Source organism: Notolepis coatsorum, assembly GCF_963971535.1.
Source record: "Notolepis coatsorum genome assembly, chromosome: 11".
Taxonomy (NCBI): Eukaryota; Metazoa; Chordata; class Actinopteri; order Aulopiformes; family Paralepididae; genus Notolepis; species Notolepis coatsorum.
This window is the reverse complement of record NC_140175.1, coordinates 84,045,289-84,061,622: the sequence shown is the minus strand read 5'-3', so window position 1 is coordinate 84,061,622 and position 16,334 is coordinate 84,045,289. Positions and strand designations below refer to the sequence as shown.

General features: G+C 44.0%; 1 protein-coding gene across 1 annotated transcript in view; it reads right to left on the bottom strand.

The window, feature by feature from the left end:
- Nucleotides 1-15,977: 15,977 nt before the first annotated feature.
- Nucleotides 15,978-16,334, bottom strand: part of LOC311237171 (NMDA receptor synaptonuclear signaling and neuronal migration factor-like) — a gene marked incomplete at both ends in the record, with an annotated part of 205,911 nt that continues 205,554 nt past the window's right edge. The window contains one exon of the mRNA XM_084324980.1: nt 15,978-16,075. Within this exon, the coding sequence (XP_084181106.1) occupies nt 15,978-16,075 (98 nt within the window). The remainder of the gene's footprint in view (nt 16,076-16,334) is intronic.

The following is a 16,334-nucleotide window of genomic DNA, read 5'->3' as shown; positions in this document are numbered from 1 at the left end:
CCCAACAACGTATATATCCATGTTTCGAATCCATGCTTAAAGGGCCGAGGACGGATATATCCGTGGCAAGGTTGTTTTGGCTTTTATTCCATTTTAATAACCTATTCAAGGTCGCAGAGCGGCACTGCAGATGTACCCTACTCTTTGAATTCGAGAAAGTGCATTACTGGCCAGATCCTCTTAGGGGCGCTATCTCGATAATGCAGTGTTCCTTGTTAGCTACGTTTGTAGCTATTAGCCCTTTATCCAGCCTTCCAGGAAATATACTAGACCAAATCCCATATAACGCTTATATTCACGGCGCTATAAAATGAGAACGTATTGATGACATCTTTTTTTCTTTAAGCCATTTTGAAGGGACGGTTTATGGTCTCAATTGACAATGAGAATGGACAGATAGCAATAATATAAAGTATAGATTTAGCTCTACAAACAGCCCCACGGACTGTGCAAGTCTGTTTACATATGCTGGTCGTCTAGAGTGATATTAGACGCATCCCAGTGGCCGCCAATGTGTTACGAACATGGAGAACACAGTCTGTCAAGTTAATACAATTTTCAATCAGTCAATCAATCATAAGTGTGCTCCTCAACACTCCTAAATTCTGCTCTCAGCCACGGCCAAATCCGATCTCAGGAAAATTTGGGGAATCGCGCTACTAGCCATAATATGTCTTAAATTGGCAGAAATTTGCCTGAGAAAATTTCTTTTTGTCATAAATCCGTTCTGGAATGAGACCCAATGTTTTCGATTCAACTGTTTAACCTCTTAAGACCGACGGGCACGGTACAGGGCAGAGATTCATATCACGCCATTAATCGACAAATACAGAGCATATGAATTAATGTTGCATATTTTTTTCAAATGTAGCCAAGAGTAAAGACCCTAACCCTGTCAAAACAGCAGTCAAATTGTATATTTTCAGCACTACGTTTGTTTACCAATGATTTTAAGTGTTATTAGTGAAATATGAGTTTATAGAAATCTCAGCGTATCGAGTCGGAAAAAGGCGCTTATTGACGCAAGGACTTGGCGCAACCTAACTTGAGTGTAGTCTTTTGAGAGAAGAGACCCAGGGCTTTCGATGGGCTTTTGGGAAAGAAACGACACTTCCCAGCTCATGCCAGCCCCTGTCAATCATCTGACTTGTAGTGTGAAGCTTTTTTCTTTCTCTTTTTTTGGGATCATATCTCATGTGTGGAACAAACCTGAACGTTATTGCCATAGAATATAACGTAGTTAGTTTCTCTACCTTTCTGTGAACGTCTAGCAAAAAACGGCGTTGCAATCTGATGAGAAATGGCGAAGAAATGTACATTATAATAAAGTAACCCTACTTACAGTAATTTCATTCATGATTTTTGCTGCCCTGTCAGGGATGCCTGGTGGTACTAAATCTAGATTGAACTCTGCCATTGGAAAGGGAGATTTGGCCCGATCCATAAATGTGTGACTTGGCCATAATAAGGTCATTTATAGGCTTGATATTCGATGGCCTGAAAACATTTCTATTTCTTGATCTATATTTCTCCCATCCCAATTTAGTCGTTATGCCTTCCTGGTCGTTGCGCGCATTTGCCCCCCACTTGCCGGTCTAGGGAGGGTTGAAGCCTATCACATGTCTCCTCCGATACATGTGGAGGCTGCCAGCCGCTTCTTTTCACCTGACAGCGCTCATTGGGTAAGTGTAACGCGTGGGAGGATCACACTACCTCACCCAGATCCCTTCCTCGCTGAGCAGGCACCCCAACCGACCTGTATGAGTCGCTGTTTACAACGACCAGGACCCACCACACCGGCTTTCCACCCGCTGACACTGCCAATTGTGTCAGTATGGACGACCGACCAAGCCGAAGGTACTGCGGCAGCTGGATTCGATCCCACTGTCTCTGCGGTGGTAGTCAGACGCTTAGTCCGCTGTGCTACCCGGCCGCTCCAAACATTTCTATTTCAAAAGGCTTTTAATTGCTAGCTATTTCTTGTGATTCTTACATTTTTTTCTTGTGTTGTTGTTTTGACTTTTCTCTTTATACTATTTATACTGTTTATACTGTTTTTAACTATGTTGTTAACTATGTTTTTAACCCTGTAGCACTTTGCACTTAGTGAACGAAAAGTGCACTACAAATACAATTGTATTAGAGGACCGTAGCCTACGAGAGGAGGTGAAGGTGTGGAGGAGGTCAGAGGACCGTAGCCTACGAGGAGGTGAAGGTGTGGAGGAGGTCAGAGGACCGTAGCCTACGAGAGGAGGTGAAGGTGTGGAGGAGGTCAGAGGACCGTAGCCTACGAGAGGAGGTGAAGGTGTGGAGGAGGTCAGAGGACGTAGTCTACGAGGAGGTGAAGGTGTGGAGGAGGTCAGAGGACGTAGTCTACGAGGAGGTGAAGGTGTGGAGGAGGTCAGAGGACCGTAGCCTACGAGGAGGTGAAGGTGTGGAGGAGGTCAGAGGACCGTAGCCTACGAGAGGAGGTGAAGGTGTGGAGGAGGTCAGAGGACGTAGCCTACGAGGAGGTGAAGGTGTGGAGGAGGTCAGAGGACCGTAGCCTACGAGGAGGTGAAGGTGTGGAGGAGGTCAGAGGACGTAGTCTACGAGGAGGTGAAGGTGTGGAGGAGGTCAGAGGACGTAGTCTACGAGGAGGTGAAGGTGTGGAGGAGGTCAGAGGACCGTAGCCTACGAGAGGAGGTGAAGGTGTGGAGGAGGTCAGAGGACGTAGTCTACGAGGAGGTGAAGGTGTGGAGGAGGTCAGAGGACCGTAGCCTACGAGGAGGTGAAGGTGTGGAGGAGGTCAGAGGAGCGTAGCCTACGAGAGGAGGTGAAGGTGTGGAGGAGGTCAGAGGACGTAGTCTACGAGAGGAGGTGAAGGTGTGGAGGAGGTCAGAGGACCGTAGCCTACGAGAGGAGGTGAAGGTGTGGAGGAGGTCAGAGGACCGTAGTCTACGAGGAGGTGAAGGTGTGGAGGAGGTCAGAGGACCGTAGCCTACGAGGAGGTGAAGGTGTGGAGGAGGTCAGAGGACGTAGTCTACGAGGAGGTGAAGGTGTGGAGGAGGTCAGAGGACCGTAGTCTACGAGGAGGTGAAGGTGTGGAGGAGGTCAGAGGACCGTAGCCTACGAGGAGGTGAAGGTGTGGAGGAGGTCAGAGGACCGTAGCCTACGAGGAGGTGAAGGTGTGGAGTAGGTCAGAGGACCGTAGCCTACGAGAGGAGGTGTAGGTGTGGAGGAGGTCAGAGAGGTATTCTGGGGACCCAGAGGGGACTATATATGTGGCTATATTCATCTGTTAATGTTGTGTCTCCACCGTCAACTGTTGACATGGAGAACATGGAAAGTCGGTCGTTTAGTCAACATATTATCACATCCCTAGAAGTGTGTACATGATCTGCACATGACTAAAATGTCCCTCACGTAATGTCCATCAGTGAGTGATTGACCACAATGTGCCACGCATAGCCCACGGTGGCAGTCCAATCACATCGCTGCACACTCCCCCCTTCCCGGTGTCATTAAATGGCTCATCAACATATTTTGTATATCATTCAGCTGAAAAACAGGTATAAAGAAAGATAGATGTGTCTCATTCAGCTGAAAAACGATTCAATCTGCAGAGAAACTCACCTTTCAATGCACAGGATAGAACTGTGTATGTACTGGAAATAAAGTTTTTATTTTAGCCCTCCTGTGCAGGTGTGTAGCTGGGATATATATATAATTTTTTGTGTCCCTCTAGGGGGGTTAGTCTTAACTCTTTCTGCGCCAAACCTGACTTTACTCGGGTTTCGTCGCCAACTATTGAGCGCCAAACCCGACTATACTCAGGTTTTGATCCTTTGATATTTTTCCTCTGATCCCCATTCTAACCACTCGTGCGGACCTCCCTGTATCTCCCTTGCACCACTGCCTACGTTAAAATTGCAATGACGATCAAATCCTGACAAGTGGCAGTATCGCCTACCTTTTGAACTGGGATAGTTTAGTGTGGGGCCACTTTAGTGTGGGGAGTCTCTGCAAGAACTCCTACCCCTCAGAGGGAATAAGGACAGAGCGATCGCTCAGAGATTTTATCGCCTCAAACCTATTGTTTTCCGTATACACGAGTACTCATATACACGAGTAATCGCAATCACGATGGGATCACTGGGATTCTTCTTTTTGGAGTACCTTCTGGCTAAGGTAAGGTCTATTCTATGTCTATTTTACCGAACCTAAAACATGTTTTTGTACTGATCACAGTGTCGTATTTTACCGGACCTAAAACATGCTTTTGGTAACGATCGCAGTTTCAAATGTTACTTGTCCTTTTGGACAAGTTATGTTTTTGTAGGTTTTTATAGATTTTTGCTACCGGGCAGTCCGGTAGAGAGAGAGAGAGAGAGAGGAGGAATGGGAGATAGACCGGGGAAGACATTCGGCAAAGATCACCGGGTCCGGGAGTCGAACCCGGGTCGGCCGTGTTGCACCGTAGTGCTGTATGCGGTGCGCCACTCGGGCGCCCAATGATCGCAGTTTTGAGTTAAAATGACCCCCCCCCCTTGATGATTTGGGAAGACACATATGTACATGGTATATACCTTTGATTTGGAAGTATTTGGAGTTTCAGGCGAGCAACCCGAACAATTTGGGCATAATGCATTTATCGCGTCATATCTCACGATCTTGGACGAAAGACTGGGTTTATTTTGGAAAGGGGCGATGTTTAGCGTGTAATAGCGCACAAACTACAGTATGTAATAATAATAATAATAATGGATTGGATTTATATAGCGCTCTTCTCTGACTGACTGTTGCTCTGACTCAGAGCGCTTCACAGAGTCCATTATTCGTTCATACACAGTCATACCGGTGGTAAGCTACAATTGCAGCCAGAGCTGCCCTGAGGCAGACTCACGGAAGCGTGGCAAATAATCAACGCCTACGGCCCCTCCGACCACCACCAACATTCATTCACATACATACACATTCATACGAGGCAAGTAGGTTAAGTGTCTTGCCCAAGGACACAACAGCAATGGGATGGACATGGGCTTGAGCGGGATTCGAACCACCAACCCTTCGATCATTGGACGCCCCGCTCTACCCCTGAGCCACACCGCCCCATGTAGAAATGAACTGGTTCATCAATGTTGGACTATAAACAATGCCTGTCAAATGAGCCTATTGTCTCCATAGCTATAATACAGAACACACGATGGGTCTGCAAACATCGCTAAAATGGTCAATAACGCTGGCACCATTGAGTAGAGATGAGAAAACCGCATGGCGGTCAATGAGTTAAACAGCTGACCCCATCATTAACTCATTCCTGGCCATCGACGAGTATACTCGCTATTGGCCGCCAATCGTTGGATGCCAACAACGAGTATACTCGTTATTTGATCGTTATTTCTTTTATTAGCTATTTCCATTCATAATCCATCCAGGAAGGCTGTGTAACCATAGGGAATGAGTCTGAGATCGCAAAGGTCCAATACCGCCGCCTGGTGGTATGCGGCCGATGTTGCACTTCCTTTGAGACTCTGTGTATCTCTCTGTGCGTCGATGAAATTCATCCGGGCGGAGTTTTCGAGTAGCCTGGACCGAGGGCTCTACCCGATCGCATTGAATAGTTTTCGGGACATCCGATTCATTATGCTGTGATGGGTTATGTTGTGGCCCAAATGGACATACGATCTAGCAGATGGCAATCAATAATTGGAATATTCTTTTTGGAATCTCACTGGCCACAGGTAAGAGCAATTTAACGTCAATTTCAGCTTGGTTGTGCATTGTTTTCATAGCCATCGCCCTGATCAGCGTATGCTGTTGTACTAACGAATGCCGTTATTGACAATCAATTCATCAGAAACGACCCCCCCCCCCTTTCATGCATTCATGATGGAACATAATATACCGATCATATGCATTTGAATTTTTTATTGTAGCGTGTATAGGGACGAAATGCCAATGGATTAAGTATAATATGCGTCGTGGCCTATTACTAGCCTCCCAGGAATTACCCTAAACCGCTCTAAAACCATACTTATATTCACCACGGTATAACACGGGAATGTATGGATGGAAAAAATATTCCCTTTTCACATCTTGAACGATACTCGATGTCAAATGGACCATAGTATTGCATCCATAGCTATAATATTTATATAGTTATAGCCCTGCAAACAAGGTGAGCGACTCCCATCGTTTACAGCAGTGGCGGTAGCTACTACAGGATGAGGCTAATCCCTGGCAGTCAATAGCCTTAATGATGTCACAATGGAGACACAAGCAGTGATTGATCAGTTAACTGTACTTTTTGGAGCGAGGAACACTGCTTACCCAATACACCAATTATTTTTCTTTTGGGTGTGGCCAGGCAGGAGAAATAATGAATACAATGAATTAATCAAATATTTGGTGTCTGCTACACCGACCATAAATGCAGCTCAACACAAAATAAGTTTGGTGCAACATTTAACCATTTTTGACCACTCGATAATTGATGAACCTGGTCAAAATGACCCCCAAAATACCCCATTAAGACACCAAACTTTGCAGGAAATGTTTTACCCCAGGCATGTGTGTAAAGGGTATTCAGAGAACCCATTTTCAGTCAGATATCTTGAGGTCAAAGAACCCCTTTGAAAATAGCCATGTAATTTTTTCCCCTCACAACCTAACTTCAGAGCATTATTTAACCCCCTTACTGACAAGCTAGTACAACAAGCCAATACCAATGGATTCCTTTAGTTGTCTAGTAGCATCTTCATGCTAGCTTAACAAATGAGCGCACTAGAGCCCGACAAAACCTTCACGCTAGCTTAACAAATGAGGTCAACAAGAATACCCTGAAGACTCTAACAGGAGCACTCATTCAAGGGTACTACGACTATGCTTGCAATTGCACCTCATGGTACCAAAGCACCTCAAAGACAACCTAGGATGGCTTAGAATAGACAACAGAGTACAGCAACTTGCAATGGGCCTGGTCTACAAGATACACAACACCACTAAAATTACAGTACATGTCGAAATAGCAATTATGCCACAACAATGTGGAACGCCCTACCCACAGCCGTAAAAGAATGAATCCCTACCCACCTTCAAAACCGCTCTCAAAGAGCACCTATGGGAGGCTGCAATTAGAAACTGGCCCCGGTAAATGTCCAACCCCCCCCCCCCCCCCCCACCCAATGTACAGTTTCTTTCCCCTCAAATGTATACAGTATATTCTCTTTTAGAAACTCTGTCTCTTAAACAGTACTGTATATTTCTATATCTTGTATGTCATAAATGTCTGGATGTAACAGTACTGTATATCTGTATGTCGTGTATGTCATAAATGTTATGATGAATTGAAAATGGGGGACCCTGATGTAAACAAGACGAAAGTCTTTCTCTGGTCTGCATCCCCTTAACAATTGTATGTATTGAGCCATACTGTATTGTACCCATTCTGCAATCTGTTAATAACGTTTTCAATCAACCAATCAATCAAAGTGAGCTAGAGCCCGACAAAACCGGCTTGGGATTATGGCCCTGCTCCTGCAGCCATAACATTTACATTTAGTTATTTAGCTGACGCTTTTATTCAAAGCGACTTACAAGTTTTGTACAACAAGTCATCAGGAAGGGTACAACTCTATCAGCTGAGTAACAATGTTCATCAAAGTGTTGAGTGCTACAGTGTAGGTTAGTATATTAGGACAAGTGCATGACAGTAAGGTTAGTTAGGGTTAGATCATTTTTTCTTTTCCTCATTTCAGATAATGATTGAAGAAGTATGTCTTTAGTCAACGGCGAAAGATTGCACGGGTTTCGGCTGTCCTAACTGTGGTGGGAAGTTCCTTCCACCATTGTGGGGCAAGGACCGAGAATAGGCAGCTCCTCTTTGATGACGCTCCTGGAGCTCGGATAGATGTAGGTCTGAGGCGGTCAGAAGATGTAGAGCGGAGGGGTCTTGAGGGTGTGTAGTTAGAGACTATTGACCAGAGGTAGGCGGGAGCTGTTCCCCTCGCCCCACAATATGCCAGGTCGATTTGTGCAGCAATGGGGAGCCAGTGCAGGTCACTAAGAAGTGGGGTGACATGGGCTGACTTCGGTAGGTTTGAGATCAGGCGGGCCGCTGCGTTCTGAATGAGTTGAAGAGGCTTGGTGGCAGTGGCCGGAATGCCATTCACAACTAGGAAATAAACATTCAAAAAACCAGCTTCCACCAGGATTGTGTGATTGTTGCAACGGGTTGAATGCTTCTGCAAATGTGTGGAGAGTTTCATTCAGAAATGAAATACCTACCATTTGGGTGGCTACAAAATGATTTGCAGACATAAACGTATATCATGTAGTGTTTAGTTTGGAAATGTGGGCTCATACTGTACATTTCATTTCTAACTCCACACCTGATGAGGGTTTGAACCCACAACCTTTTACTGCCCCTGTCCTGCATCACTTGTGGTTGTAGGCCTTTGTGTGTGGGTTACTGCACCCTTCAGTATTCAGTGTAAGCTACTTTGAGCCGATAGCAAAATAGATATCAGCTTTTGAGAACAGAATCATGTTTTGGATTGATACATTTCACACCTGTTTGGATTGAAACTCGTATTTTATGCTTAACTGGTAGGGGAGGGAGACAAGCTGAAATGTAAATTTTTTTTCTTTTTTTTTTTAAGTATAGTTGTATCAAACTATAAGATTCTACCCAAACAGAGCCCACCAGTGGTTCAAGAATTTCAAGAAGAATTATTGACATCATCATGTAATTTCACATATTATGGCCTTCTCTTTCCCACAAAGTTTCTTTGCACAATTTTAACATACTTTAGGTTTTCTTTTTCCTTGACAGAACAACAGATTCAGAAGAGCAACGACAGCCTACTTTGCTGTTCGTCCAGGAGGCACCGTCACCAACTCTGCTGTCAGATATCAGGACGAGAAGAATCTGAATCTGATAATTTCCACATGATTCAAATCCAATGCCAATCAAAGCAAAGCAACTTGTTTTAATTGATTAATTAATTGATTAATTTGACTCATAGAAGGATGTTGATCTCTCTAATTTGGTTATTTCCCCCCAAGACATTTTATCCCCAAATACATCAAATGAGTGGTGTCCATATTGTTCAGTAAAAGTAACGTATTGCATAACTGTTAATATGTTATGCAATACATCAAGTATTAATCATTAATAAATCAAGTATTAATAATTGTATCAGCAGTGAAAAGGTGGCAACGGTGCATCTCCACTGTTAAAACAATATATCTGCATTGATAACAATATATCTGCATTGATAACAATATATCTGCATTGATAACAATATATTTACATTGATAACAATATATCTACATTGATAACAACATAATATACATTGATAACAATTATATCTACATTGATAACAATATATTTACATTGATAACAATATATTTACATTGATACCAATATATCTACATTGATAACAATATATCTACATTGATAACAAGATATATGCATTGATAACAATATATCTGCATTGATAACAATATATATACATTGATAACAATATATCTACATTTATAACAATATATATGCATTGATAACAATATATATATACATTGATAACAATATATATATACATTGATAACAATATATCTACATTGCCCTTCAATACATTTTATTTCCTCATTTAAATTTTTTCAAAATGTTTCTGTCTAAAAAGTAACAGTACAGTCATTAAGGAGGACGAAACATGAATAATCAGATACAGGCCGCAGACAAAAACGAGGGGCCTTGGCATCTTTAATTAGATATCCTGGGGACGGCATCACGGGGGCAGGAGGAGGAGTCTTCTTCACATGAAACTAATCCATATGGCTGTTTTAAGCTGCTTTAGAAATATGTTTCAGGGTTTGGCTCAGCAGGGGTTCTCTGTTGGCTTCTACGGCTTCTACGACAATATCTAATGAAACTAAAGCTAAAGTAAGTAACTGTAACACAAGCTCCGCCCTCTTCTTAGCTTGCCCGAGGAAAGCAACACCTGTGATTGGAGGAAAAGAGGGCGGGGCTTGGGACACGACAACTGTATGTTCTTTCCGCTACCAACTAGGAGGTGTAGCGCCATTGCTACACTGTGTTAGACCTCATGGCTTCAGAATAACATGCGGCTGATGCACCTAATGGTCTCAAGATGGGTTGGTTACATTAATACAGGTTAATAACAGATCAAATTGTTACACACAGCTGTCGTTACATAAAGGGGCAAGGATACACAAAGCACTGGAGTTGTATGGACTACCCTTCTACGATACCAAACCACGTGTCACCGCACCAGATTCTATTTTTGACTCTTCGCCACAATGTTTTGCACAATTGACACAATCTCAAATCCTGCCCTCTTTTATTGATCCTCCAAGCACGACTGTTGCTTCCCTCAGACAAACAACGTTCTTAAAGGAACGTTTTTGGAAGTACACATATTTGCCATCATCCCCAGAGTCAGACGAGAACATTGATATCAGTTTCATCTGTGTGTCCAGTAGCCGCAGAGAGAGAGGTCCATGTGCATGCTAGCCTAGCTTAGCACAAGGACTGGAAGCAGTAGGGAGCAGCTAGCCTAGCTTAGCACAAGGACTGGAAGCAGTAGGGAGCAACTAGCCTAGCTCCATCAAAAGTGAAGAAATACAACTTCCAACAACTCCTAAACTGACACACAGATATAAAATATTCTCGTCCGACTCTGGGGAAGATGACAATTAAGTGTATTGCCCCAAAAAAAAGTGTTCCTTTAATCACATGACTGGGTTTGGTATGGTGTCACTTTGGTAGTGATGAAGAGCCATCCAACCCAGCAGGTACTTCAGGGTCCACTCCCTGTTTCGTACAAACCCTAAAAATAGTACCTTCAAAGAACACTACAAATGAGGACACGTCCATCCATACTAAAGAGAACATTATGTAGAAGCATTAACCTTACACAAATACAGAATGACTTGGCTTGAAGAACATTATGCTTTCTGCGTGAGAAGTGTATATGTTGGTTGTGTGTGTGCGTGTGTGTATGTGTGTGTGTGTGTACGCATAGCTGTTCTGTCGTGTGTGTGATCCTCTGGTGGTTAGATCTTATCACACACACACACACACACACACACACACACACACACACACACACACACACACACACACACACACACACACACACACACACACACGTGAGCACGCACGCACTCACTCACGCACTCACACACACACACACACACACACACACACACACACACACACACACACACACACACACACACACACACACACACACACACACACACACACACACACACACACACACACACACACACACACACACACACACACACACACACACACATACAGATGTCTCCTTAACAGCTGCATATTTCTGATTGGACCACAGCCCAGAGGGGGAGGAGGAGCTCAGAGTTTGACTGACCTGAGGGAGAGGCATGACACACACACACACACGCATGCACACACACACACACACACACACACACCACACACACACGCACGCACGCACGCACACACACACACACACACACACACACACACACACACACACACACACACACACACACACACACACACACACACACACACACACACACACACACACACACACACACACACACACACACACACACACACACACACACACACACACACACACACACACACACACACTGATCTGATATCTAGCGGATGTTGAGTACAGCCAACAGTGTTTACATGGACCAGCCAAGTGCCCTAACCTGTAATGTAAGACAGAGGGACACATCAGGCCAACACTGACTGCTTAGAGGCTCAACTGGCTTCAGCCCACACACCATGAGTCATGCTAATCTGTGTGTGTGTTTGTTTGTGTTTGTGTGCGTCTAGAGCATAACTTGGCTTGAAGAACATGCCTTGTGTGTCTTAGTAAGGTGTCGGGCCACGAGCTGTCATGTGCCTTGGCATAGATCCTACAAGTCTCCTACAAGAACTCTACTGGAGGGATGGAACACCATTCTTCCAAAATTATATTCCATTTGGTGGGAATTTGGTTTTGATGATGGCAGTGTCAATGCCCACGACGTGATATGACGTTTTATCAGCCCCCCCCTGAATGCCCACGACGACAATTATCGTTTTATTTTTTTATTAGCGATCTGAATTCATATTTCATCAACCGAGTCTCCCGTTGGTATACCAGCCCCATCAGCAGCTCAGAATGGAAAAAAGCGCCCCCTATCGTCTATCCCTGAAAACTGCACGTCAGTCGCTTAGACTGACCTGGGATCAATGATATGTAGAGGCGGGGCCAGCTGGCTCCGTGAGCAGGCAAGCTGTCTGCTCAACATGGAAGTGATCGCGGGACGGGAATCACCCTGGAATATATATTCACAGTAGCCAATCGATAGTAGACAGTAGTGATCGATTTTTGGAATGGCGATCAGGAATTGGAATGATTTTTTTGGAGAACATCTGATCTGAGGTAAGGAATCTATTTGACCAGTCTTGGGATAATCAGAGTTGTATTCGCTGAGATCTCAGTGTTTGCCCTATGTGTGTGTGTGTGTGTGTGTGTGTGTGTGTGCGCGATCGCTTTGAGGAAATCAGAGAATCGATTTTCAGCTCGCGGCCCCAGCGTGCATACGTACGTACACATATACTATCGATAATCTAGCGTTTATTTTAAAACGATTCATAAATAGGCCGAAAAATTACAACGTTTTTGTGTATTCTAGAATATTCCAGTAAACGTCTTTTATCATGGAACATTTATATTTTCCTTGAAAACGAGGGCTTTTCAAAATGCTATAAAACGAAAATGAACCGATAAAAAAACAATCCGCTTCGACAATGTTGACTGGAAAATGAGTCATTGATAAGCGACGGGCAGATTAGACACATAGCCATAATTTAAAACATAGATTAGGCGTTATTAACGCTAACATTGAAGTGGATGGTGGGCATTCAACCGGTAAATCAAGATTAAGCTTGGGCTCTGAAAGTGTTAACATGCCGGTCCAAACTCTCCCTTAGCTGTTCAATAGACCTCTCAGATATAGACCTCTCACGGGTAATTTCCTGGCTTCTTCCGAGTCTCCAGGCTTGGCTGCAGCTCTAGCTAAATGAATGGACTATTAATAGATCGCTCCTAGCTTTGTCTGTGGCTCATGCGACTGTGGTCCCGTGAACAAAGCCTTCTAATATACATTTCGCTCAGGGCAGGGTTTTTTGAATTTTAAGAGGCAGTTTAAAAAAACGAAAAATCACTAGCCAAAACTAGCTAAGCGTCGCAGATCAGGTCGACGTCACCAGCGCCAGTGCATTGGAACATTAATAAAACACATCTTTTGGTGAAACGCAATTTTCCCATTAAGCCCATGCAGTATCAAGGACAACATAAAGGAAAAGACCATTTCAGCCATAGGCAGAAAGAAGAAATGCACCGGGGCTCGTCACGGTGACAGGACAACGTGAGAGGTCTATTGGGTTGAGATATGGCCCCTGCAAAGGCCATAGCATATGATTCACATCATTTTCATATTCATTTAACAATTTAACAACGCCATTTAATTAAATTTGTCACCTGTCGATGTGCCTGTGGCGTAGCAGTACATTGATTTGTAATCCCTGCTGCATGCTGCTAAATCCCTATGTATGGCCTTTTGCAAGTGTGTGTGTGTCTGTATGTATATGTGTGTGTGTGTTTGTGGAGGGGGGTATTTGGGGGTGGCAAACAATGGCTCGGCTTAGCAGAGTAGCAGGTACAGATATTACACATTTTACATGCCAGCCTGTAAGCACAACATACTTGTACACACACACACACACACACACACACACACGCACGCACGCACGCACGCACGCACGCACGCACGCACGCACGCACGCACGCACGCACGCACGCACGCACGCACGCACGCACACACACACACACACACACACACACACACACACACACACACACACACACACACACACACACACACACACACACACACACGCACGCACACACACACACACACACACACAAGCACACTCCCCATACTGTACAAAGTCATTTTGTATGAAAACATGAAGAAGGACACAAGAAGAGTACGTGTCAGAGAGTGTCATAGTTACATTCATCCCAGGTGACGAATGATGAAGATTACAATATTTGATAAAACAGATCCGACAACAAACATAGATTAATTATTACCATGACCTAAAAACCTGAGTTATCCCAAAGTAGTACGTCCATATGAAACAACACGGCCACACACACATACAAAATAAATCATATTTTTCCATATAGGGGATTATCTGCATGACTAGAGCTACACTATACATATTCATGTGAGGTTTACAACTACATACACAGTAGATATGGATGCATGGCAACACTTTACTTAAGGCACATCAGTGGAGTATTGTAATTAGGGCTGTCCCCGACTAAGGATTTGGATAGTCGACTATGATTGGCCAAAATTTGCTGTTAGTCGACTATTAGTAAAAAAAAAAAAGAAAAAAAAAAGTATAATATATATATATTCTTTTTTTTTTATCATTCCATTTGGGCTGTGGGGGGTGCTTAATGTCTGAAGGAGTCGACTGAAGGCTTCTTGTCCTCTGCAAAAGCATGCAATTGGTCCACTGATGGATACATCTTGATTTGTGTGTTCATTAGATGGGTGAAATCCTCTTTCAGTGCCTCTGTGCCTGTTTTCTTAGGCAGTTAGCCTCTGGTATGCGTGCCATTAGCGTTAGCCACGCTTCTAGGCCTCTTTTCTTTTGGAAAGAATGATAAAAAAAATATTAAAATGTTATTATTTTATGTAATTTTTTATTGTAATTTTTTTTGTATTCGACTAAGAGGTTGGCAGTCGACTACGGCTTCTTTCGACCGATTAGTCGACTATTCGACTAATAGGGGTCAGCCCTAATTGTAATGATATTCATAATTAATAATAATGCATTATAGGTGTGGTTATTAACACATATAACAGCTCATAATGGCCTATTTCAATAACCAGATTCAATTATCATCTAATTAGTTTCATTAAGAGACAAAGCATTTATTAGCCTGTTATAAAGGGCTTCTAATGGCTTAATTACAACACGTTATAATCTGATATGTGACTCAGTGTCTTAAGTAAAGTGTTACCTCATTTATATCTATGCATGTCTCCCTGTTTGGGAGATTAACAGAGTGGCCAGATTAAACCGCATGACTTTTGTTCTGCGCTCAGATCACTAGCAACCGCCGTCGCCACGCTACTGTTCTGTGATCCTGTTCGTAGTGAGCCGATTGGTCACTGGAGTGATGATGGTGCTGCAACGAAGGGGCGGGGAGTATTTCAACACTAATACGTGATTGGCTGCGCGTCACCTGGACAGTTCAGCTCCGCCCCCCAGCGAAGAGGAAACGAGGGTGGGTGTGGCTCCACGTCCTGAAGCTGGTTTGTGGAGTTGCTTGCGGTGTGAACGCAGGGACATGATGACATGGCCTTCGACCTGTACCTGAAATACAATGGCCTTGGAGAGGGGGATGTCTCTGCAACAAAGGTGTGACAAGAAAATGTATTTTATGCTATTTCTCCTGTTGCTTTCAAATCCAGAGGGGGGGAGGGAGAGAGAGAGAGACAGAGAGAGAGAGGAGGGTTAATATTAGTTTTCATTGCTTCGTCTGTTCATCACTCGTTCTTAATTAAGAGTCGGTTGATCTGTTAATTTCCATTGGTCACTTATTCTTCATCTCACGTTCTCATTGGTAGTGAGACGAGAGTGGAAATACAGAATAGTGGGGACATCTACTGTCCCTCCCCAGTCCTCCCCAGTCCTCCTCTTCCTCCTCGTCCTCCTCCTCTCCTCGTCCTCCCCAGGGTGAAAGCAGGTATGGCAGGTATGTAAGGTCTTTACATTAGGGTTTTGTCGAGCTGAGCGTTGACTTCATCGGTCAGTTGTGTTCAGCAGGGGCCCCTCTCAGGGGCCCTGTAGGAGGGCTGGCTGCTCTGCCGCCTGGGGCCTCCCGTCACAACCGTTCCTCGTAGTCCAGGAGCTTGGAGTGCTGCCGCGTCTTCCACAGCCGGTAGAGACGGAAGTCAAAGTACTTCTCTATCATTTCTTTGCCTGGATGGATGGATGGATGGATGGATGGATGGATGGATGGATGGATGGATGGATGGATGGATGGATGGATGGATGGATGGATGGATGGATGGATGGATGGATGGATGGATGGATGGATGGATGGATGGATGGATGGATAAATGGATAGATGGATAGATGGATATAAGGATAAATGGATAGATGGATAGATAGATAGATAGATAGATAGATAGATAGATAGATAGATAGATAGATAGATAGGATAGATAGATAATGGGTG